This window comes from Molossus molossus, unplaced genomic scaffold (assembly GCF_014108415.1).
Source record: "Molossus molossus isolate mMolMol1 unplaced genomic scaffold, mMolMol1.p scaffold_m16_p_3, whole genome shotgun sequence".
Lineage (NCBI taxonomy): Eukaryota > Metazoa > Chordata > Mammalia > Chiroptera > Molossidae > Molossus > Molossus molossus.
Genome location: NW_023425366.1, coordinates 119,980,719 through 120,005,621, shown reverse-complemented (window position 1 = coordinate 120,005,621; position 24,903 = coordinate 119,980,719). Strand labels below are relative to the sequence as shown.

Below are 24,903 nucleotides of genomic sequence, written 5' to 3'. Positions count from 1 at the left end.
GGCCCTTCTGCATCCCACTCACCTTGAGCGGCTCCCAGCCAAGGAATGAGGCCAGGAAGCTGGAGCTGCTTGAGAGGAGCCACATGACACTCACACCAGGGGGGAAGCTGGCACCGACCCACCCTGAGACCCCCACGGCCAGAGCCACCAGTAGCAGGCTGAGCCCATGGGCCAAGGGTGCACACCAAGCTGGCAGCAGTCGCTTCCGCAGACCCTCCACCAGCCCTGGGGAGGCAGAGACAGATAGGTGACTGGGGGCCAGAGGGAGGGGCAGGGAGGGGCATCCTGAGGGACACCTGAGCGCACCTGTCCTGGAGAGCTTTGCTGACTGCTCCCAGGTCAGGCCAGGGCTGGGCAGACCCCTCTCCCCCAGCCTCTGCAGCATCAGCATCTCAGTCCTCTCCCCAGCAGCGCTGGACCTGAGGCACAGGAAGGGAACAGTTAGCACTCACCCATCAGCCCACACACTGTCCGCCTCACCTGTGGGGCAGTACCTTGAGGCTCTCTGGGCTTTGCCCCTCACCCCTACCCTAAGGCCAGGAAGTCCTGTCAGCCTGTCTTTCTCTCTCTTTCACTTCCTGCTTACTCCATCAGCCTTGCCCCACATCTGTGTCCCACCTCTCCTGTCCTGCCACCCTCCAGGTGCAGCACCTTTACAGCATGACTGCAGCGGCGTCCCACTGCCTGCTCTTCACACCAGCAAACTATGACTGGCTTCCAGTGAGCACGCCCCATGCCTGGGGCCTTCCTCCTCCGCCTGCCCGCTGCACACAGTACACAGGAGCCCGGAGCTGGTGCACATTTGCAACCTAAGACTCACTTTTGGTCAAGGACATGTGTATATGTCAAATTCCAATAGTATATAGCACTCTACAGGAGACAGACACCATGTCTCTCATGGTGCCATCTGCCTTTCTCAGCTCCAGAGATGCTACCCCAAGAGCGAGAGCAAGAAGGAATGGGAAGAAAGAAGGGGGAGGAAAAGGGATGCAAGACCCAGACAGGCACTTACTGAGAAGGCAGTGCACGCACTTAGGGTGACGTCTGCACAGCTGTGCCCTGATTGCAGAAGCAGAAGAGAACAGGTCCCCAAATCTTAGTATGTGCCTACTGCTGAGCTATCTACATATTTCTGGCTTACGTATTTCCTAAAGAATAAAAGGCAATAATGTCTATGGAGGTGGAAGATCACAGAGATGGCAATGAAAAACATTTTTTTTCTTGAAATTGACTTTTCTGATTATAAAAGTAGCACAAACTCTTTTTTAGAAAGTAGAGTAATAATAAACAGAGAACAGAAGACAAGGTGGAGCAACAGGGAGTGCACGTGCCCCACGGACAGTAGGGAGCAGGAGTAACAGCCGTCGGAGAGCGAGGGGCAGCAGCAGGGCGAGGAGAGCAGTGAAGAGGAAGCTGGTCAGGGGCCAGGAGAAGTCAGGTTTCTAGCCTTGCTATTGCCACCTCCAGTGCCCATCACCAGCTGATGATGCTGGGAAGGAAGTCAGGACCCGACTTTTCCTTTCTGGTCAAGCATCGAGATCCTGAAGAGGGCCCAGGAGTTGATTAAAAAATCATCAACCAAAGCAGGCAGAAGGGTCATGCACTCATGACCAACTTCAGGGACAGCCTCAAGGTCAAGGTTTCAGACCTGACAGAGAAGCTGGAGGAGAGGATGTATCATCAGGTTTATAATCACCACAAGACCACTCAGGAAAAGCTCCAAGAGTTCACCCAGAAAATGGCAAAGAAAGATCAGCTGTTTGGAAACAGCTCAAACAGATGTGTCACACTGCGGAGACCGTGTACAAAGACCTGCGTGCTCAGTCAGAGGCTACCACTTTGGAAGAACAAACACATAAAGATGGTGAATGCTGACAGCTTCTGAGGAGTCACCTCTTCATTACAGACACCAAGCAAAGGCTCAGAGGCCACCATTCCCCACACTGAGAAACTTGTTTTTCACAGTTCTGTAATAAAATCTTGGCAAACACACACACATACACAAAATCCGCCCCCCCCCCCCAAAATCCTTGTGCCAGACCCAAAGGTAGCAAGTCCAGCCACCACCATGGGCCCTGCTTTGGTGTCCCCAACATGTGGCAAATCTATCCCATCCCAGCCCTACACAGTTCATTAAATGTTTACATTTTTTTAAAAAAGAGAGAACAGATACTTAATACTAGCATTTCCATCATGCAAGGAACAGTAGTGTCAATGGTTATTTCTAGTCCTTTTCTATGTGTGCATATGTTTATATCTTACATGTGGGTATAAACATGTTTTATCAGGTCATATAGTGGATACAGCACAGAACACATAGAATTTTACATTAAACTATAAGCTGCACGACAGCAAAGACTATGTTTGTTTTTCCTTCAGTCATTCAACAAGTATGTTGATCCCCTACTAAATGCCAGGCGCTGAGAGAAAAGAACAGTCCATGTACTTACAATGTGCACATACCAGTGGAGAAAGCAAACAATAAGCATGAACACTGTTTAATGTACAGGAAGCAAGGGAGCGGGCGGAGGCCTACATCTGTGTGTGCGTGTGTGCACATGCATAGGTCCATGTCATTGTACCTTACTACATCTACTAAAGGTAGGGAGGAAGGTTCTGATTAGGTAGCTCTGGATGAATAAGTAGACCAAGAGGCTCTTGTCCTGGGGAGGAGCAGCCTAGGTAGAAGGAGCAGCAGATACAAAAGATGGAGGCAGAAGAGCGAGGGATGCTGTAGCTGAAGGGATGTGGTGCCACCTGCCAGAGGGAAGGTGGCAGAAGATTTGGGGAGCTGTGGGGCCAGACTGGTACGGCTGGTGCAGCATGTAAAGAATGCACTCAGTCCTGTGGGTCGCCTCAAGTCACCCCAATGACATTTCCCTCCTGGCATCATATCCCTACATTTTTTCCTCCCACAGAGAAACCAAGAGGACACTGTGGAATGACAGTGTATGACTAAAGAGGCTGGGTGATCAAGGAAACTGACTTCTGTTTTTCTCTCTTGGACCACCCCCTCTGGGGACACTGGCTGCCACGTTGTAAGGACACTTGAGCAGCTCGGTGGCGAGGTCCAGACAGAGGAGCTGAGGCCTCCCACTAACAGCCCTCATCGACATGCCTGCTATCTGAGTTGTTTTAAACCCTAAATTTTGGGGTAAGCCACTACTCAGCCATAGCTAACCAGTGCCCCAGGAGGGCCAAGACAGGGCCTGCCTCAGGGAGCAGGCTCGCTCTGGTGCAGAGGGAGGAGCAGGACTGCTACGGTGGCCTGGAATGGACCAGGCAGATGACGCCTGGATGAAAGGTGCAAAAGTGCAAGGGCAGATGAAGGGAAGGCTTGTGTGAGGAAGGATGCAGACAGAGAAGTCAAGAAAGAATACAGAATTTTTGGCTGGGGTGGAAATGCCTCAATGGGGAAATCCAGTGCTCTGTGTTGGCTGTTAAGTCTGCACTGCACACTAAATATCCATGAGGAGATGCTGTTAGGCAGACGATCAATGTCTGAAACGGTGTGTGCTGCCACAATTTGGGGTGATCAGTTTATAATTTCTACCCCAGAATCTACCCCAGTTTATAATTTCTACCCCAGTTTTTAAGCAATTGGCAATTTCTTCATAAAAATGCCATCATGTCATGCTTCTCTGTCTTCATAAAATGATTGGATAAACTTTCCCTTTTTCTCTGTGTTCTCAGACAGTTTGTACATCTCAGTAATTTTTGGTTGCTTGGAAATGAGAAGAGTTGCCCGGCCAGTGTGGCTCAGTGGTTGAGCGTCGACCCCTGCACCAAGAGGTCGCTGGTTCTATTCCCGGTCAGGGCACACGCCCAGGTTGTGGGCCAGGTCCCTGGGTGGGGGGTGTGTGCAGGAGGCAGCCAATCTGTGTTCTCTCTCATCGATGTTTCTATCTCTCTCTCCCTCTCCCTTCCCCTCTCTCTAAAAATAAAAAAATAAAAAAAATTAGAAGAGTTAAAAGGAATGGAAATGTGGATATTAAAATAGATACACAGGAGAAAAGAAGTAGAAGGTGCCTGGGTGGTGTGGCTCCGTGGTTAGAGTGTTGGCCCACGCACCAAAGGCTCATGGGTTTGACTCCCAGTCAAGGGCATGTTGGGGTGTGTGCAGGAGGCAACTAATTAATGTGTCTCCCTCACACTGATGTTTCTTTCTCTTTCTCCCTCCCTCCCTCCTTTCCACTCTAAAAATCAATGGAGCCCTGGCCAGTTTGGTTCAGCGGTAGAGCATCAGCCTGCGGACCAGAGAGACCCGGGTTCAGTTCCCCCTAAGGGCATGTACCTCGGTTGCAGTTTGTCCCCGGCCCTGGTTGGGTCGTGCGGGTGGCAGCCACTCAATGTGTCCCTTTCACGTCGATGTTTCTCTCTCTCTCTCTCCCTCCCCACTCTATCTGAACAAAAAATGGAGAAATTTTCTCGGGTGAGGATAAAAAATAAATAAATAAATATCAATGGAAAAATACCCTTGAGTGAGGATTAACAACAACAAAAAGTAGAAGGTAATTCCTAATGAATCTTGTAACTAAACTGGAAACCAGTAGTCTCAAAAGAAAAAAAAATAGAGTATTTAAAAACCTGTCAATGATTCCTCATCACAGCCACCCCTTTTTTTTTTTTTTTAATCCTCACCTGAGGATATTTTTCAATTTATCTGCAGATAGAGTGGGAGGGAGAGACTGAAAGGAAGAGAGAGAGAGAGAGACATCAACATGAGAGGGACACATCATTAGTTGCCTCCCACACGACCCCGACCAGGGCCCGGGACGAACCGCAACCAAGGTACCTGCCCTTGACTGGAATTGAACCCGTAACTCATTGATCCGTGGGCCGACACTACCACTGAGCCAAACCGGCCAGGACACAGCCACCCTTTCTGTTCCTCAAATGTCCCTCACTCCTGCTATACTACAGTGAACATCTGCTGGGCAACAGCTGACCCCATGAAGTCTTTCAACAGATGAGGGGCTCAGAGGCCAAACAACGTTACCCCAGCTCAACACTAGGGACATGGGGCTGGACAACATGAGACCAGTCCCATGCAGGAAGCAGGGCTTCTTGGCCTGGGTCCCCTACACATCTCCACCCACCGGGAGTTGGGCACTCACAAGCCAGTGAGTAGATCTGTTTCTACTTGAGTGTCCTGGGTGGGGGCCAGGCTGTGGACCCCTTCAGCCAGAACCTGCCGGATCAGATCTTCATCTAAAGAAAGCAGATGTGTTATCAGGGAGGCTGTGGGCTCCTCCCCCCAAGCCTTAGAACCCTCTTGGGGAGAACTTATGTATGCCTTCCCATTCCTGCTCACCTGACGCTGAGAAGTATTTGGCAGGTGAGGAGGGGCTGACCAGGGAGAGGTTGTCCTCTTCTGGGCCCAGAATGTGGCCCATCCGACCCCGTGCCAGCCGCTGCAGGGTGCTGCCCATGATGGATGGGTCACTCAGCAAGTCTGGCCAACTGAGTGTGCCTTCACTGGATGGCCAGCACACCAGGCTATAGGTGACACAGGTCAGCAAGGGGAGCCCAGGGAAAAACGTCTACACAACCAGTCACACACAGATTCGTGGGGCTTCCAGGCAAACATACCCCCAGGACTGTGTGACAACACAGAGGGCCAACAAACACCAGACAAGGACATAAGACACAGCACATGCAGCCCAAATACCCATAACACGGCACACGTGCACCTGACTATACCAAGGCTCACGTTTTCTCTAGGGAACCCCACCTTTTGGAATCATCCAGAAACAAGTCACTTTTCATTTGTCCAGCAAAGGCCTGTTGAGAAGTAGAGAGCCTCAGCCTCCGAGCTGCGCAGAGGCAGTGGGACCCATCCAACCTAGGAGGGCCCTCTGGAGCCCTCACCTCAGCACGGAGCCCCCGGAAGGTGAGGAAGGAGCTGTCCAGCACAGACGAGTCCAGGTAGCTGTCCATGTCCAGGACCTGCTGCCCTGTAGGGGTAGAGTTTGGGGCCCCAGCCACCTGCAGGGAGAGTCAGGTAGTCAGCAGGCAGCTCTAGGTCCTGTTTCATGGAGACATGCAACCTCCTCAGCAGGCAGAGTCTAGACTAGTGTTTTCCTAGAGAATGTTCCAGAACAATGCACACATTCTATATCTGCACTGTCACAGAAGCCACTAGCCACACGCTGCCGTGGAGCACTTCAATGTGGCTGGTGCAACTGAGGAACTGAGGTGTTGGTTCTATTTAATTTTAATCTAAATGTAAATAGCTGCATATGGCTAATGTTACTGTACTGGATTCCTGGGGTATATCCCTCTTGGCCGCGTGTATAGTCCTGTTTTATGAGTTGCTGGATTTGATTTGTTGCTATTCTGTAAAGGATTTATGCCTGCATAATCCTAAGGGAGCGTGATCTGTGGCTCCCTCATCTCGTGATGTCCTTGCCTGGCTGTGGCGTCAGGGCAGTGTGGCCTGTGGGAGGAGTTAAGAAATGCTCCCTTCTCCTCCATGGTTTTGAGTCTGGGAACGATTGCTGATTCCTCTGTTACTGTTTGGTATAATCAGTGAGGCCATCTGGGCTTTTCTTTGTGGGAGGTTTTAAATTCACCCTCTTTACTTGCTACAGGTGTGCTCAGATTTTCTACTTCTCCTTGAGCCAGTTTTGGTAGGAACTTGTTTGTTTCTTCTGAGTTATCTAATGGGACTCCCTGATAAGTTCTGTTCATTTCTGTGCTGTTGGTAGCGAAATCCTCTCATTCATGCTTTCAACAATCTGTATGTCTATTTTTCTCTAGCCAAAGGCCTTGAGGATTTTCCCTCTCTAGCTGCCACACCGGACAGCACAGCCTTCAGAGGCAATGAGGCGCTTACCCTTCAGAGCTCCGAGGTCCCCAGCCCACCTTTTTTATTTTTAAATTATAATTACTGTGTTGTTACAGATGTTTCTCCTTTTTCCCCCATTGACACCCTCCTCCCAATCCCACCACTCCGCCCAGCATTGTTGTCTATGTCCATGGTTACACATACAGGCATATAAATTCTGTGGTTTATCTCTTCCCTCCCCTCCCATCCCCCTCTTCTGAGGTTTGTCAGTCTGTACCCTACTTCTATGTCTCTGGATCTATTTTATTCATCGGCTGGTTTTGTTCATTATATTCCACAAATAAGTAAGATCATGTGATATTTTTCTTTCTCTGATTGACTTGTTTCTCTTAAGATAATACTTTCCAGGTCCCTCCATGTGGTCTCAAAGGATAAGATCTTTCTTTCTTACAGCTGCATAGTACTCCACTATGTATATGTACCACAGCGTTTTTATCCACTCATCTATTGATGGACACTTGGCCCAGCCCACCTTGCTCCGGGACATCCGGAAGAGGAACAGGATAACCAGGTAGATGGGGTAGACAACCACACTGGACACCAGGCCAACAGCAATTGTGTCAACACTCAGTGGAATCAGACCGGACACAGGCCCCGCACTATGTGGCAAGACAGGAGAGACCTGGCTGGGTTAGGCTGGGAGGTGGAACAAGAGGGGTTGGGCATAGGGAGTATATCTGAACCCGCCACAGGCACCCACCTGTAGGCAGTGTCTCCCACGACCCCATACCACACAGCATTGGCACCCAGGAATAGGCAGATGAGGAGAACACAGCAGGTGGCCCGCTGGACTCGAGTGAAGCGGCTTCGAGGCAGCCGGTCCCATATGGAGAGCCAGATGTGTTTGTCAAAAAAGCCACGCTGGAGCTCAGCCACCAGAAGGCGCTGGAAACGACGAAGGGCGGCGTCACCTAGAGAAAAGGCACAGGTGGAGCTTCAGGAGGACAGAGGCACTGGCTCCTCCTCCAGCCGAAGGGGTCAGGAGGGGATATAGGGTCTTACTTGCTGCCAGCACCTCTTTTTCCACCAGGCCCCCATTAGCCTCAGTCTCCACTGACAGCCAGTCGTTGACCAAAAAGAAAGTGCTGCGGGCAGTCTGCAGGTCCCTGACGATGACATGCTGCAGGAACCAGGCAGGGCTGAGCCCTGCAGAGGGGGCAGGAGCTGGGTCAGGGCTGCAGGGTGCCAGTCAGGCAGGACAGAGGGGCAGCAGCAGGTACCCACTCGGACCTTTGTTGTCGTGCCACACTCGGATCTTCCACACACTTCCTAGGCTGTGCGGGGTGGCAATCTGGAAGATGTCCAAGCTATTGCGTTGAAATGCTCTGTCCCCATCCAGGTGCCGGTGGCCACTCCGGCTGTCCACCCCATACAGCATGATGCCCACATGTGCCGTGGTACCTGGAAGATGGAAAGGCAGCATGACTCTGGGTTTTGCTGCCCACCAGACATGTGACCCCAGCAATTTTTTTCGTCTTCCTTCATTCAAGTACAGGCAATCCTCACTCTGCTCAGTTCTTATGAACACAAATCTCAGTTGCCTAACTTGTTAAACAAACACAGCCCCCAACAACATGATTCATATGTTAGTTACGATGGTAACTGTGTAAAATATAAACTTGGCTGCTAGCTCCTCAGTCCACCATGTAAATAAGGGATGCACAGCTTGGTCAGTGGCCAATCATGTCACTTCTTCCAAAGCCTGCTGATGATGGGTCACCATGCATCTTCCAGTTCCCACAGACCACCAAGTGTGTAAAGGTGCTGCCTGCTTGTCTCCCAAAGATAAAGCCACATGGTGTTTTACAAGAATGGGTCATCAAAAGAGGGGACTGGCCAGCAATGATGAAAGTACAGCAAAGAAATGAAAACAGTAACGCTGGGTATGAAATCTGAATCAAAGGTATTAAATGACCTACCGAAGCAGCAGCCACAGGTGTAGTGACGCTGCTGAAGAGACTCTAGAAAGGCCATCAGTGACAAACTTACTAGCATAAATAAGGACAGTGGCTGTGACAAAATGGATAAACATGTCAGGAAGCAACTGATGCTGGCAAAAACTTCATATTAAAATAATCCTCCAAGGTACTTCACATTATGGAGAATGCAAACAAGAAATGTTGGAATATGGCAATTTGCCAAGGCACAGAAAAGATGTTCACTCCGTGTTGTGAGTTACATGAGAGAAGAGAATACTGTTCAAACTATTCTTGATAAGTTTTTCACAAACAAATAAAACACTTTAATTCCCAGTGTCTAATGTTTTAAGTACACCGTATTAACCAAATGTTTCAAGTTACACTGTACTAACTGTATGTTTTGACATCTTGGAAATAATCTTTATTTTCACAACAATTTATTGTCATTTAATAATCATCTCCCACCCTGGCCAGTTTAGGGCAGTGGTTAGAGAGTCAGCCCGAGGACCAAAGGGTCTTGGGTTCGATTCCTGGTCAAGGGCACATACCTGGGTTGCAGGTTTGATCCCCAGTCCCGGTTGGGGTCATATGAAAAGCAACCAATTGATGTGTCTCTCTCACATCGATGTTTCTCTCTCCCTCCCTCCCTCCCTTCCATTCCATCTAAGAATCAATGGAAAAATGTCTTTGGGTGAGGATTAACAAAAAAAAAAAAAATGAACTACCAGGGTTTCCAGAGCCTCTGCTACTATTACAATGCAAGAGGATAGAAATTGGATCTATTAACCATACTCCCAGAGACTATAGTAGATAATAATAAAGGATACCATTGGAAATTCAAAGTTGAAAAAAAGAAAATAATAGCCCAGTCGGTGTGGCTCAGTGGTTGAGTGTCGACCCATACACTAAGAGGTCGCCAGTTCGATTCCCGGTCAGGACACATGCCCAGGTTGTGGGCCCGATCCCCGGTGGGGGGCATGCAGGAGGCGGCCAGTCGATGTTCTCTCTCATCGATGTTTCTATTTCTCTCTCCCTCTCACTTCCTCTCTCTCTCTAAAATCAATAAAGGAAAAAAACATTTAAAAAAATAAATAAATAAAAATAATTTTCCCCACTGATCACTAAGCTCGCTTTCACACAGCCTGTACACATTAGTAGCTTCCGCATGATTGTACAAAGCGAGATCATCCAGGTTGACAGCACCTGCTTCACACAGGGAACATTCCTGTCAGAAAGGATGACAACCTGTCCACAGGACACTGGAAGGATTAACAAGCTACTACTTCACATAGTATTCAGTAAAATGAAACCTTGTTTTATGTCATCTATTATGACGATCACTGTTAGGGAAGGTGACCAGACAGAGCAAAGGAGAGTGGCCTAGCAGCCCGGCTGAGGGGGCCCCTCCCCTCACCTGAGCCTCGGCCCCAGCCGGTCTTGACCAGGATCTCGTATTTGAAGCGGCCCCCCTTCCCGCAGAAAGGGATAATGCGGACCCGGCTAATGTCGAGCTGGTCCAGTTTACGCAGGATCACAGCCATTACCACATAGGTCACCAGGCACATGGCACACGTCAGCAGGACGATGTAGTTCATGTCCAAGGCCGGCTCCTGGGGAGAAAGAATCATCAGGCCCAGGAAGCACGGCCCTTGCTTCACTGTGTCAGGATGGAGCTAGGCCTCCACACTGCTACATGGCACCACTCACAGGGAAGATGAAGTGGACATGGCTGGGGGGCACAAAGAGGCTGGCTCCGAAGGCGGTGAGGTGGCGGGTGAGGCAGACAGCCTGGCTGGGTGAGGTCTCCTCCAGGGGCACAAGCCCCTCTGTCCGCCACATCATCTCCTTCTCACTGAAGTATTGGCACAGGGATGTGTACAGGCCCACAGACACTTCCAGAGAAGACCAGCGGAAGTGGCTGGTCAGATTCAGGTAGTAACTCTTGCTCAGATCTCTGGTCCTGGGAGAAGAAGGGGGGAATGTCACAGCCACACCCTGCCCAGTCCCTGGTCTCAAGCCAGGGCAGTATTCTCGGCCACTGCCACGCTCACTCTGTGTGGCCAGGGCTGGCCACACCCCAATCACTGCTGCACACCTGCTCCCACAGGGAGCCCACATGACCTTGGCACATACGGATCTGATCACATCCAACTTGCCCTCAGAAACCAGCCCCAGTGACCCAGTATGCAGGCCATTCCCAGGTCCTCACCCCGGGGCGATGAAAAAGGTGTAAGGCCTGTGGTCCTTGCCCGCCAGCACCTCCAGGCTGATCTTCCTGCTGGCCGAGCAGTTGTGTTCATTGGGCCAGGGTGCTGAGTGCAGGTAGACAGCCAAGTAGGGCTCTGGCTCCTCAGACAGGTAATGCTCTAAGGGCAGCATGTGCAAGGTTGGATGACTATCCACCTCGGGGACACCCCGAGAGCCCTCAAACCCTCCCTGCTGCAGAGGCTGGAGGAACCTCCATGCTGGAAATGGCTCCTGCTCCTCCCTGGTTCCCCCACAGCCCAGTTCCCAGCCCATGGCACCCACCGTTCAGCACCGTGTAGGTGAGCTGCAGGTGCAGCCCGGCCTCAGGTTTGCTGTGGTCAGGGGTGACCACAGCACTGACCGAGGCCTGGGGTGGGACGATGGTGGAACCAGCAGGAATGCGGTGGATCCAGGCAGCCTGGTCGGAGCTGTTGGGCACCTTCACAGTGATGGCGCGCTCCGAGGCCAGCCGCCCAATGGGGATCTGGGCACCAGCCTGTGTCTGGAAGGCCATAGACGCCACCTTGGTGGAGACGGTGTAGTTGCTTATGTAGCCGAAGGGAAATGGGTTGGAGTCAACAAGGAAGATGAGCTGCACCACGTCGCTGAGGTTGGACAGAGCCCCACTGAAGGCAGCAGGGATGGAGAAGTGGCAGCTGGGGCCCGAGGCGTTGCCCTGGCACAGCAGGCTCAGTGGGTCTGAGCGCTTGCCCTGCGCCACAATCTCCTCACCCGCTAGGGTCAGGGGCTCCTCATTGAGCACACGGGAGCGCATGAGGATGCACATGAGGGCCGACGACAGCTGGTAGGCTCTGGATGCCACCATCAGTGAAGGTGGCTCAGCCCCCAGCTCTGAGGGCTGCAGGTCCTGCACATCTGAGCTGGCCAGGTGGATGAGATCACCTGTGGATGGGGGAGACATGGGGAGAGAGGTTGGGAGGAGTGGTGGAGGGTTGGGGAGAGGTTGGTAGGGAGAAATAGGACAAGAAAAGGGAGGAGGGGTGGGGGGGGGAGAGAAATGGAGAAGTGGCATGGGGGGAAGAAAAATGGAAGAAGGTATGGGGAGTGCCATGTGCCTCCCAGCTCCAGCCCACACCTGTGATGTTGAGGATGCTGTCAGCAATGGCAGTGGGGGTCCCAGTACCCGCGGTGGTCTCAGCTTGCAGAACACGCATCATGGCCTCCAGCTTGTGCAGTGTTTTCTTCAGGCATGAGCGGCACACGGGCTCCCTGCTGGACACCTGCGGGGAACCCAGGCAATGTCCAGCTTTGCTCCAGCCTGGAAATGCCCCCTTAAACCCTTTGGCCCAGCTCAGCTCCATCACGTTCACTGTGATTCTGGGGCAGCCTCCAAGACCACGGCCTCCATCTCCATCGGCTCTCTCTAAACCATGCAGCTTCCCCCACGCTGCCTTCCTGCTGAGAGCCTTTCTGGGGCCCCTCCCTACCTACAAGCAAAGTACAAGGTAACGTGGCCCTACTTGGCCATCCCCAGCCACACACATAGCCACAGATGCCACGTGGCAGAGAGGGTGAACCCCACCCAGAAGGCTCTTTGCTCCTTTCTCCTCTGCTGAGGACTCTGTAGCAATCCCCTGCCATCCTAATACAGTGCCCCCATCCCCTTCAAGATGTTGCCTGGCCCAGCAGTTCCTGGTCCCTGGGTGAGGTGGTGGGCAGCCTCTCTGGGCTGGAGAAACAGGTCAGGTATGACCACAGGCTGGAAGGAAAGGGCACAGGATGGCCTCTTCATGTCAGCCCTCCCCATACCTGGGCTGCTCCTTACATCCTGGGTCACCCTGCAGGGTCATCCTGGGGGCACCTCTGGTTCATACTGGAATTCCCCAGGAAGGGAAAATGGCCAGCCAGACTCTCAGGGCAGGGAGGCCTAGGGCTGCCGAAGAGCCTGGGTTCCATCCTACCATGCACTGGGCCAGCACTGCTGCAATCTGCTGGATGTCGTCCACGGTGTTGACCCTCAGGGAGACCAGGGTCTCTGTGATGTTCTTGCGTATCTGGGCTTGCAGCTGCCACCTGAAGTCTGGCTCTGTCACCATGGCCAGGGACTGCTCGTACTGTGGGTGGTGGGCACAAGGCAGCCATCAGTGGGCAACAGGTAGCCTCACCAGCAATGCAGGTGGGCACAGTGCAGACCGTCTCCAGTGCTGCATAATGTGGGCAGTGACTCAAACCCTGTTTCTTCAAGGGCAAAAGGGGGCTTTCCTAGGCCTTCCTGAGGATCTGAGACACAGGGAGAGGCAAAGTAGGAGAAATCTGGCACTGGGGAGGGTCCATGGAAGGGTCTGCTGAGAGGAGAAGTCATTTCAAGGAAATTCAGGATTTTGTCTGTCAGGAGCCAGGGGCCAAGCCCTTTGCAAGAATGCAAAAATCCAGTCAGAAGTACTGCTCTGGGCCGGCACCCACCTGCTGAGGGCAGGTTCCCCCCACCCCACCCCACCCCCTGGAACTGACCTCGTTGAGCACAGTGATGAAGGCCAATGAGTACTCGATGACATGCTGGGGGTCAGCCTGTCTCAGTAGTCTGGGCAGCATACTCTCTGTGAGACTGTGCAGCCATGGGATGAGGTCTGGGGGGCCGTCCAGGGGGTCATCTGGGGGCTCTGGCAGGGTAATGACCAGAGACCTGCACACAGAAGCCACAGGTTACCAGGCAGCAGCTCCTGCCCCACCCCCAGGCCCTGTTCCAGAGGCCCTGCTCACCTGTTGAGGGCAACCACAGAGGCACCCAGCTGGTCCTGCACCACCACGGCCAGGCCCACTTCAAAGTGGGGTGCAAAGCCCGGTGGCAGCACAGCCCCATAGGTAGAGAGACTGCCCTTGTAGACACAGAACTCCTCACAGTGACCCTGGCGACAGCGCTGTAGCAGCAGGGCATACACCAGCGGAGCACCCGCATCCTCCGCATCCTGCCAGCCTGTGGGCCACAACAGTCCCCTCAGCCCCTCCATGCAGGCCCCTCCATGGGCATCACCACGGCCTCCTGCCTCCCCCACCCAGCTGCACTCACCCATGCACTTGAAGTGCACCTTGGTGACGAGAGCATACACAGTGTCCAGTGGGAAGAGGTGGCAGGAACCCCCCAGCGGAGGGCGGTTGGGGGAGAGGTGGATGGAGGCGCAGCCCTCCTCCTCACCAGAGCGGCCCAGCACCGTGAGTGTGAACAGGTAGCCCTCACCATCCTGCAGCACGCCACGCCGTACCACCAACCGCATGCCAGTGCTGCCCGTGGATGTGGTTGTCTCATCCAGCACCAGGGTCTTGTTGCTGAAGGTGCGAGCAGCCCAAAGCTGTATGGCACAGATGGGCACTCAGGGTAGGATTAGTGCTCCCGTCACCTCCAGGGTTTGGACAGGTCCCCACCCAAGCCCCAACCCTACACCCAGCCCTGCCCCCACCTCAGGCCCACCCCGCTCACCCCTCGCTTGGAGCCCCCACTGCAGTTGTCGCAGTGGCCCTCCAAGTACACATAGGAGCTGCGGCTCACTGCATATACCCCCTGCGCCTTGCAGGACACACACTCCAAGGACACGATGGGCACCTGGCCACTCCGGATCAGCACCTAAGGATGGGATGGGATTACAAGGAGGCCATGCCTGGAGGTAGGCAAGGCCTCTGCTTCAGAGGCCCAGGACCTAAGTCTGCCCAGGGCAGTTGGTAGTTGGGCCCAGAAGGGCCTCTCCCTCTACATGTGCTGCTGCCCCAGATTGGAAAGCGGTCTAGACCCTGCCAACTACTCAGCCCAAAGTCCAAGTTTCCAAAGGACAGTGAGCTTGGCCCTCACCCAGTGGATTCATTGGGTTTTGTGTCTCCATATCTGGGGGCAGGGATCATCTAAAAGAGTAGAGACCATGTTGGGCTTATTTTCTGCAGCATCTAGTGCCCATCTAGTCTGGCACACAGGAGGCACTTGATATGTACTCACATATCAATGCACACGAGGAATGAGGAAAGCCATGTTTCACACAGCCCTTTCTGAGGTTCCTGCTGTCCTGGGCTCGAGGGTGGGATCCACCTCAGACAGCCCAGCTGGGCTGGACCCTGCACCAAGCTCCGACCTCCCTAGGCATTCCCAAGACAGGCCATCGGGAGAGGCCTGGCACTGGGGACAGACACCCAATCCCAGGCACCAGCAAGCCTGGCACACCTGCTCCCATCAACAGGCCCCGCCCAGCAGCAGCTGGAGTGGTTGACACAGGGTCACTGCACAGTGGTCCTGGCCTGCCTGGCTGGTCTGGGGCAGGGGAGCAGAGCACATGCCCACAGGGAGGGAAGAACAGGCCCTCCCTGTTAGAAAACTAGAACAGCCACTCTCAGGGATGTTTCCTCACTGCCTTTGCACTGTTGGGACAGTTTATTTCTCACAAATCACAAGAGCTGTGCAGCTCCTCTAAGGTTTGGACTGCAGCATACCCCATTCAGAAGGAAGTAATGCTGAAGCACGACGTCTTGTTACACAGAATTTGTATCAAAAGTAGTAACTTAGAGGAAAATCAATAGCCTCTAGAAGTACTACAACAGAAAACCTTTAAAAATGATGTTTGATGCTATCTGTAGGAGGCAGACCTGTACACAAAGCCCTTCCTGGCAGTATCCTATCCACTGCAAGTCTATGGCTCTACTTTCCTGGGTTAAGGCCAAGAGCAGGTGGCACCCACCGTCTGGTTGGTGGCCTCCTCCTTCCGGCCTGCCTTCCACACGGTCAGGTTGAAGGTGTACTCCACGCCAGCTTGCAGACGCTCCCGAGGGATGGTGACGATGCTGTTTCCTCGGGGCCCAAAGTTCAGCACACACCCGCCAGTCTCACTCTGTGGCCAAAAACAGGGGTAGTGAGACCCTGGACCCACATCAAAGCAGAGCCTGACTTAGAGGACAGCTAGGGACACCCCTCCCCCAGCTGGGATCAAGCCCACCAGGACTCTGCCAGCAGATGAACCCCCTCCTCCTGCTAGGCTCATTCGTGCAAACACCTGAGGGGGGTTAGGACACCCCTTCCTCTGGCCCTGCCGAGCAGCTGACCTGTGTTGAAGCTACACAGGCCCAGTGGAAGCTGAGTGGCGTCTGGTCACCATCCTCCAGGTTGGGGTCATAGGACTTGCTCCCATCCAGCACGAGGTCCTGCATATCTGACCACACACGGTACGAGCCACCCTCAACAATGGGTACTAGGCGCTCAGGGGCCACTGTCACATTGGCCTGGATGCTCTGCGACAGGGGTGTGTCCCCAAACGACACCACAAACACAAAGCAGTAGTGGCCCACAGGCAGCACCAGGCGAGGCACCACCAGCTGGGGCCGGCTCATGTCCACACCAGGTAGGGACACACGGGCTGTGCGCCCAGGCCGCTGGCAGCTGGTGGCACGGTACACCTCCCAGCGGTACTCAGTCTGGTAGGTGACACAATTGCGCAAATCCACATGGGCCTCCAGGTAGTTGCGCTGGGAGCGCCGCATCAGCACCTGTGGGGGCAGGGCCACATCCACCTTGGGCTCCCTGCAGGCCAGCACGTGGACAGTAACTGTGGCCTGTGCCACAAAGAAGCTCACCAGGTTGGAGGCATTCACCTCCACGTGGTAGTCCCCGGGCTGCAGGTAGGAGTGGTCAGCCCAGGGATCCTCTGTGTCCTCTGCTGGGGCCCCATCCCCAAAGTCCCAGTGGTAGGCCACACGTCGGGGGCTGGGGCTGGTGGCAGCCTCAAACCGGGCTGAGCGGTTGGTGAAGCAGCGGTTGCTGCGCAGTACCACATGCTGGATGACATCTTGGACCTCAATCACAAGAGTGTGGTTCACACCGCCCAGCTCATTAAAGGCACGCACGTGTATCTCCAGTAGCCCTGCAGCCACAGGGGTGTAGGTGACATCACGGCCTGACAGGATGACCAGTGAGTCCCCCTGGACCTTCTGTAAGGAGAAGTACCAAGCATAGGCAACACGAGATCCCCGCTGTACCCGGGCTGTGAAGTTCCTCTCAGTGCCCGTGGCGATGCCTGCTTCGCAACAGTTGGGCACGTAGAGCCCACCCACAGCCTCCAGTACCAGGATGCGTGCCTGTGCCTGTGCCCGGCTCACATGGTTCTCAGCTTGGATGCTGACTATGTAGTCTCCAACCCGGGGAAAGCTGCGGGAAAAGTTAGGCCCTGGGAGAGCCTCGAGGCCAGCTCCGGCGACCTGCAAGTAGAGGCTGACGGCTGAACCAGGAGTTGGCAGGATCTGAAAGTGGACCAGCTGCCCAGGCTCCACCATCTTGCTGCTGGCCCACAGTACCAGGCCCACAACAGGCTCCTCCACCGTAAGGGTGTGTGTGGCTATGACCCAACTGACTGCATTGGAGGCATTGAGCTGAACAGAGAAGGTGCCAGCTTCAGGGAAGACCACGGTGATATGCTGGCTATACCTGCTGCCACCTAGAACAGCCCAGCACCAGCTGACATTGGTGCCCGAAGCCAATTGCCCCCAGAAGGGCACAGTGGAGCCAGTCACCACAAAACTGCCATCCAGCTCACCGGCCCTGATGCTGAGGCCACTCACAGGCACTTGCACGGCCAACTCAATGGTGGTATTGGCCAAGCCCAGCTGGTTCTTGGCTGTGACTGTGACCAGGTATAGGCCGGGGGTGGGAAAAGTGTGGGTTGTGAATGGCTCTGGGGTCTCCCAGCTCAGCCTGTCCTCCAGGGACCAGGTGTAAATGACACTGCTGCCACCAGCCAGTTCAGCACAGAGGGTGACACTCACGTTGACAGGGGCCGGGTTCGGGGAGGCAGCCACAGCCAGCCACCCAATAGGCTCCAAAAAGTCTATAGTGCGGTTGGCCAAGGCACTGCCCAGCATGTTTGTGGCCCGCAACTGGACATGGTAGGTGCCAGGCTCAAGCACAGTGAGCGAGAAGGTTTTGCCACTGCCAACCAGGGCTGTGCCACTGTCCCGCTGGGCAGTCCAGCCATAGGAGATGTTGGTACCGTCCCTGACCACAGCCTGCAGCTGAAGAGTGCTATTAGTGGGGAAGCAGCAGCCACCGCCACCACCAGCCACCTGCAGCCCTTCAATGCGCTGCAGGACGTAGACAAAGATGCTATCCTGGGCAGCGCCCACCTCATTTTCAGCTGTGACAATGATGTTGAAGGTGCCCACAGAGCGAAAAGTGTAGGAGATAGTGGGGCCCCCAGGAATGGGTGTGCAACGGTCGCAGAGCACCCAAGAATAGTGCACATCACTGCCCGCTTCCAGTGTGGTGCTGAAGCTCACACTACCATTCAGGGGCACCACTGTGCGGCTGGCATTGACACTGAGTCCCTGCACCCGCCGCTGCACCGAGATATTCAGCCAGGCCTCACTGCGGCTCACCTGGTTCCAGCCAGCCACCCTGACAGTAAAGTGGCCTGTGCTGGTATAAATATGGGTGACAGCAGGGCCCTCAAGCCATCTGCCGTCCCCCAGCTCCCACTGGTAGGTGGCGGGGCACCCGCGGCCCACAGTGGAGAATAGGTAGGGCTGTTGCAGCTCCAGCACATGGGATCCATTGACCCTGATGCCCACGAGCTCCACAGGCTCCTGCACCTCCACAAATGCTGAGTCGTTGGCAGCCGAGATGTTGTTGGACACGGTGACCGTCACCAGGTAGGAGCCCACATCCCAATAGGTGAATGTGGCCTCAGGGACCCCGATGTAGGGTGCATCCTCAGTGCCAAAGTCCCAGGTATAGCGGTAGAGAAATGGGGGCCAGGCATGGGCCACCAGCTGGGCCTTGTCTCCAAGCCGCACAAACTGCCTCTCAGGCAGCAGGGTGACATTGCCCACCTCAGGTTCCACGCACACACTGGTGAAGTAATGTGCCTTGTTCACACGGCTTGACAAGATGAGCACCAGGGGAAATGTGCCACTCTGTGTGAAGTTGTGAGTCACAGTTGGGTCCCCCAAGATGGTCGTGTTGGATGAGCCATCCCCAAAGGTCCAGTCAAAGACATAGTGGGCAGGGTCCCCAGTGACATGGGCCGTGAGCTGGGCCTGGGGTTGCGCTGGTATGCAGGCCACAGGGTCAATCCATAACACCTCCAAGACAAAGACCTGCACAGGCAGACTCTGGGCTAGGTGACCAGCAGGGCTAGACACACGCACGGTCACCGTGTAGTTCCGTGCCTGCAAATATACATGCTCTACTGTAGCCTCGGAGCCCTCGAGCACTGTGCCATCCCCCATGTCAAAAGTCCATGTGGTATTGTCGCCTGACTCCAGAGCAGCGCTGACCACCACAGGTGTGCCCTGCTCCACAGCTGAGCTCAGGCTCACACTCAGGCCACGAAGCTCCTCAAAGACACAGACATCAGTGCACGCCCCCGTGCTGCTCACTGTGTTGTTGACCTCCAGGCAGATGTGGTACATGCCCTTCGAGGTGTACATGTGGTTGACCACTGGCTGGTGAAGTGTCATGACTGGAGAGCCATCCCCAAAGTCCCACGTGTACAGGCTGCTCCCAGGTGAAGGCAATGGGCACGGGGAGAAGGTGACGAGCCGGCCAGCTACCAGGACAGGGCTGCCCACAGCCACAGACACGGCAGGAAGAATGGAGCGCACACTCACAGCCACCAGCTGAGTCAAGTTCTCGAAGGTGTTGGACACGAGCAGGGTCAAATTGTACTCACCTGGGGGACAGGCCCAGAATGTTTATAGCACCGTGGCCACTATGCCACCTGCTCAGCACAATCCCTACTTAACATCATGAGGACTGCTTTGTGCAGGAGCCTCTTAGGAGGGCAGAGTAAGGCATGGTCAAAATGGAAAGAAGAATGCCCTTGGGTCCCATCCCAGGGGTCCTCACAGGGAGTGTGGGGGGTGCCATCAGCACAGGGAAAGACGCACAGCTACAGAAGTGGGATGAGGAGACTCTAAGTATGACTTCACTCAGGTTAACAGAGTGCCAGTGCAAAGCAAGGGTCACGGAGGCCCTCCTATTTACTTTGCATTATGTATGTGAGGCTTGGGAATTTTAAAAGTAACTAAACAGTAATGACTCCTTCTCTCCAAAAAAAGGTTCAGACAAGAAGACAGGAGGGTCCAGTTTCCTATCAGCAAATTCAAATCACAGGGTTCAGTGACCTAGTCCACCTCTCAGCCCTAACCACCCCTCCTTTACCCTAGTAAGGTCCTGGGCCATCAACCCAAGCTGGTTGGAAGGGGGCTGCCCCTAGGGCAGTGTTTGCAGTGGGAGCCAGGAGGGGAGTGGGCCTGCCCTTACCTGGGATGGTATAGGTATGAGTGGTGTTGTGCTCCACTAGCACCTGGGCCACCATGGGGTCTGGGACCTGGAAGGACTTGTCATATGGAGGCTTGAACTGGCCAATCACCTGCTCCCCATCTCCAAAGGTCCACCTGCCGGGGCAGCAGGCAGGCAGTGAGTAGCTGGGAGGATGAGTGAGAACTGCTAGCTGCTCCCATGGGGGGCGCCCACTGGCCCAGCTATAGTTACTCTTTCCTTGTACCTTCGTTCAGGGTATCACCCAGCCCTGCTGCAACTCCCACCCCTTCCCAGATCCTATGTACCCAGCGCCTCCTGACAGATGAGGTAGGAACTGGGAGAGGGTGCTGGGGGAGAACCTGGCACCTCTGCTACCTGCTGGGCCCAGTGCACTCACAGAAAGGCCACCTCCACGGCCGAGTCTACCAGTACATCAGCGGCCAGCACCAGTGTGGCATTGGGGGACAACACAGTCGGCACCGCAGACACCCGTAGACCCTGCATCCTATGCATTCGCTCCACAGTGACATTGTAGTTCACAGTGACGTTGCTCACATGGTTGGTGGCTGTCAGCTGTGGAGACAGGTGGTGGTGATCAGGCAGTCAGCAGGCCTCAAGGCAGAGTGCGCAAAGCCCCACTTTGCATTCACCCCCAGATACCACAGGGTCATCGGTACCAAAGCATAACAGAAACAGAAGGCAAGGGTAAGCACTGGACATCTGCCCACCCTTTGTCCCTACCTGTACCCTTTACCCACCGAGAGCTTGAAGACGGCAGCACTCTGGTAGATGACGTTGAAGACCACATTGTGGAAAGTCAATGACTGCTTGTCGTCAATGGTCCAGCGGAAGACCACGTCTGACCCAGCCTCCACCATGGGGCTATACCTCTGAGGAAAGGGCACAGTGTCAGCTAACAGTGACCCTTCCCCAGCACAGGGTCTTTGGAAGACCAACTCTGTACTCAGCCCTTGTCTGCTAGCCTGGACACACCTCCCTGTGGGGCTTCCTGGGACAGGACTTGAAGACACTGTGGGGAAGAGGGGAGGCAAGAAGGGGAAGGAGGAAGAGGGCCCCAGGGCCCACCCTTGACTAAAGAGCCACATGGTATGGGGTTGATCTTGGGCTTAGTCACACCTTGACTTCTCTGTACCTCATTTCCCCACCTGTCATCTCTGGATCTGCACACTACTTCCAGGGCTCCTACTCAGGCACCTTAGTTGAACAGCATAGTGCCATTTGGGAAAGCACATGAGTCTCAAGGAGCCTCTGGCTGGATATTTACCTGCATCACCTGATAGAAAGTGTATGCACATGTCTGATTGGTAAGCTGGGGGACACAACTACACAGTGGTAGGGCTGTCAGAAACAACCCTTCCAAAGGCTCCTGTGCACAGGTGCAGAGCTGGTGGCTGCCTTGTTCAGGGTGGGCACCCCAGGCTAGGGACAGTCCCTTTCCAGAGAGGCCTTGATGAGGCCAGGTGGCATCAGACTCCACCTCAAAAAGTGCTCAGTGCCCTGAAAACACACCCAGGCTTAATGAGGTCAGAGGTGGGTATAAAGTTCCACAATTTGTTTCTTAAAATGTGAGTGGAAAGAAATGTTTTCAGAGCCACTATTTTAGCAGATTTTTCAGTAATTTAGGAATAAATGACCTAACAGGACCTGCTCATTAACCAAACAAGCTCTTTCATCACCAGGGAGGGGCCACTCTCTGCATGGGCACCTTGTCTCGAGAGGTTGGGAAGACCTTTGGGCAGACCTGCTAGCCACACTCACCACCAGAACACCCTGCAGCACGCGGGCCTCGGGGCTGGGCATGGCTCGGAGGCCGTAGATGGGCTCCTCCACCTTCACCCAGAGGCTGAGGTTGGCCCGGCTGGCGCTGTTCTCCACCACAACCTCCACTGCATGCTCGCCCTCACTGAGTCTGGGCAATACCAACGCTGAGAACAGGGTGTTGTTGTTGGCCTCACGGGCACAGCTTGGCACCAGGGCAGCCACTGAATCAGGGCAGGAGGCCTCGAAGGGTGCACTGATGTTGCCCCCAGGCCAGTGCACTGTGGCTGTGGCATTGGCACCGGAGTCTACTTGGAGCACCAAGGCTGAACCATTGGTGGGCATGTAGAGAAGGCCATTGTGGGGGATGGGGTGGACAACCCGTAGCCCGGCCACTGGGGAGAGCACATCGAAGCTGCAGGACAGGTTCCACCTAGATACACTGTTGCTCACTGAGGCCCGGACCTCATGGCGTCCCGGCCTCCCCAGCCCCGGGTTGGGCCTGAGGCCCAGCAAGGGGGTGAGCCTTTCTGTAGCAGTGAGCAGCTGCAGGGCACAGGCCTGGCCAACCCGGCTAGTCTTCAGCTGGGTGGGCAGGCAGGCCAGCCAGGTTGACGCATTAGTAAAGAGGTATGGGGCCTCAGAGCCAGGGTGGTCGAGTACCGGGCTGCAGCGCAGGAAGGTGCCTGGGCCAGCATCATGCTGCAAGCCTATGAGGTCACCAGGGAGCAGGGGGTCATCCTGGCCACGGAAGACGACCTACAGGAGAGGGAGGTGGGGCTGCGTCAGGTCCTCACAGGGGGCCACCTCTAGTCAGGGGCCTGCAGAGGAACACTGGGCCAGGGACTCCAATAGGCAGGCAGGATCTTCCCAGGGTAACCCAGAGTCGTTCCTCTATGTGGATCTCAACACTCATCAGTCACTCACACTTCACTAGGCTTCAAGGGGCCCCCAGGCACTCATGGTGGGGACAGAAGGAACAGCCTCAGACCAACAGAACATGCACTAGGCACACACAGAGAATGCAGGCAGGGGTGAGGCTTCCTGAAACAGGGGAGGGACCTCTGAGGGACACTGCAGCCAAGACTTAAAAGACAGTGAAGGAGTGGGCCAAGCCAAGAGTTTGAGATAGTCCTCCTTAGAAGGCACAGAAAGTGTAAAGTCCTAGGGCAGGAACTTCTTGTGTTGGGAGATAAACAAGGATTCTGACAAGGCCAGAGGTAGGCAGGGGGGTCCAGTGGACTATGTGAAAGAATCTGCATTTTGTCTATGTTAAATGGGGAGACACAGACATCAGGCGGCTGAGAGGGAAACAGATGGCGCCCAGGCCAGTGACACACACCGAGTACTGAGCAGGGGGGCCTGCAGGCACAGAGAAGAGGAACTCCCTCCACAGTGTGTAGGAGGCCCTTGGGAGCCCTGGCCCTGATGCAGACCCATTGACACAGGCCTGAGGGGAGCAGGGGGTGTCCAGTGGTAGGCAGATGTTGAATCTGGGGCACCAGAGACCCTCTGATGTGCATTCAGGAGCCAGCTCAGTCTTGTTCTCCAGGGACCTCCTCTCAGGCTCGCTGCTATTTTCTGGGGCCCCTGCGAGGAGAGGAAGGGTGTCATAGGCACTGATTTACTAATAGGCCACAGTCAGGGACTTCCACTACTACATGAGGCCCTGCCAGGAAGTACTCCTGGCCTCAACCATCATCCCTCTACCCCTCCCAACACTGGGCCAGCTAACTGACGCGGGAGAACCCTCCACCCAGGCAAGCCCTACCCAATCTGTCCTTGGGATCCCGAGCATGAGTCAGTGTCTCTGTGGACCCCACTCTGTCCACCTTGAGGCTAGAGACCAGTCCAGTGGCAAAGGGACCAGCAGACATGACAGCGCAGAGAGGCTACCCAAGTCCCCCAACTCCCACCACCAAGACAGGGTCCCACCTGCTCCTCCCATGGGTCGGTACACCTGTAGCCTCATCTGGGCAGGCTGGCCGAGCTCCTGGGTTCCAAACTCCGCAGTGGTGAGAAAGGCTTCATGGCTCAGGCCCAGGCCAGGGAACACCATCACCTGGTGAGGGGAAGGGAGATGAGGACGGGGAATGGCGTGCTCAGCTCCACAAATCCTGGCCCTTAGCCCCCACTGGCTAACAGGGGAAGGAGCCACCAGATGGGGCTTTAAGAGGCCCCCTACATGTTTCACCAGGGAGGGAAAGTTAGCTCAAAACCATCTGTGAGCAGCAGGTACCAACCATGGCTTTTAAAAAAAATCCACAGGCCCAGCCTGTATGGTTCAGTGGACTGAACATCATCCCATGGACTGAGAGGTCCCAGTAAGATTCCCAATTAGGGCACATGCCTGCGTTGCAGGCTCAATCCCCAGTGGGGGGCATATGGGTGGCAACCGATAGATATTTCTCTTTCACATCAATGTTTCTATATCTCTCTCCCTTCAATCAATAAAAACATATATATATATATATATATATATATATATATTTTTTTTTTTTTTTTTTTTAATTAATTTACTTATTTTTTTATCCTCACCCAAGGACATTTTTCCATTTTTTGTTCAGATAGAGTGAGGGGGCGGGAGGAGAGAGAGAGAAACATCGACGTGAAAGGGACACATCAAGTGGTTGCCACCCACACGACCCAACCAGGGCCGGGACAAACTGCAACCGAGGTACGTGCCCTTAGCGGGAATCAAACCCAGGTCTCTCCGGACCGCAGGCCAACACTCTAACCACTGAGCCAAACTGGCCAGGGCCATATATATATTTTTTAAATACACAGACACAGAGAGAAAAGGCTCAGGAGCTTAGAGTTCAGAGCTCTCCTGGATACCAGGCCAAGGACCTCCTCTTTGC

At 54.4% G+C, this 24,903-nt stretch overlaps 1 protein-coding gene and 1 pseudogene across 2 annotated transcripts in view; one reads left to right on the top strand and one right to left on the bottom strand.

Annotated features, from left to right (window-relative positions):
- PKD1 (polycystin 1, transient receptor potential channel interacting) overlaps positions 1 to 24,903 on the bottom strand; it is a 49,563-nt gene that overhangs the window by 5,237 nt on the left and 19,423 nt on the right. The window contains exons 9-36 of one of the 2 annotated variants that reach the window (XM_036279909.1): positions 23,978 to 24,104; positions 23,385 to 23,632; positions 22,043 to 22,801; positions 21,022 to 21,153; positions 20,661 to 20,836; positions 20,264 to 20,397; positions 16,054 to 19,670; positions 15,693 to 15,842; positions 14,453 to 14,596; positions 14,045 to 14,324; positions 13,738 to 13,951; positions 13,489 to 13,660; positions 12,939 to 13,091; positions 12,113 to 12,257; positions 11,299 to 11,919; positions 10,979 to 11,135; positions 10,477 to 10,729; positions 10,184 to 10,379; positions 8,081 to 8,251; positions 7,853 to 7,996; positions 7,551 to 7,761; positions 7,323 to 7,449; positions 5,872 to 5,988; positions 5,735 to 5,784; positions 5,315 to 5,499; positions 5,118 to 5,211; positions 307 to 419; positions 23 to 225 (exon numbers count right to left, since the gene is read on the bottom strand). In XM_036279909.1, coding sequence (XP_036135802.1) covers positions 23 to 225; positions 307 to 419; positions 5,118 to 5,211; positions 5,315 to 5,499; positions 5,735 to 5,784; positions 5,872 to 5,988; positions 7,323 to 7,449; positions 7,551 to 7,761; positions 7,853 to 7,996; positions 8,081 to 8,251; positions 10,184 to 10,379; positions 10,477 to 10,729; positions 10,979 to 11,135; positions 11,299 to 11,919; positions 12,113 to 12,257; positions 12,939 to 13,091; positions 13,489 to 13,660; positions 13,738 to 13,951; positions 14,045 to 14,324; positions 14,453 to 14,596; positions 15,693 to 15,842; positions 16,054 to 19,670; positions 20,264 to 20,397; positions 20,661 to 20,836; positions 21,022 to 21,153; positions 22,043 to 22,801; positions 23,385 to 23,632; positions 23,978 to 24,104 — 9,093 coding nt within the window. The remainder of the gene's footprint in view (positions 1 to 22; positions 226 to 306; positions 420 to 5,117; positions 5,212 to 5,314; positions 5,500 to 5,734; positions 5,785 to 5,871; positions 5,989 to 7,322; positions 7,450 to 7,550; positions 7,762 to 7,852; positions 7,997 to 8,080; positions 8,252 to 10,183; positions 10,380 to 10,476; positions 10,730 to 10,978; positions 11,136 to 11,298; positions 11,920 to 12,112; positions 12,258 to 12,938; positions 13,092 to 13,488; positions 13,661 to 13,737; positions 13,952 to 14,044; positions 14,325 to 14,452; positions 14,597 to 15,692; positions 15,843 to 16,053; positions 19,671 to 20,263; positions 20,398 to 20,660; positions 20,837 to 21,021; positions 21,154 to 22,042; positions 22,802 to 23,384; positions 23,633 to 23,977; positions 24,105 to 24,903) is intronic. The other variant, XM_036279910.1, reaches the window with a different exon arrangement.
- LOC118641506 lies at positions 661 to 1,875 on the top strand (annotated as a pseudogene).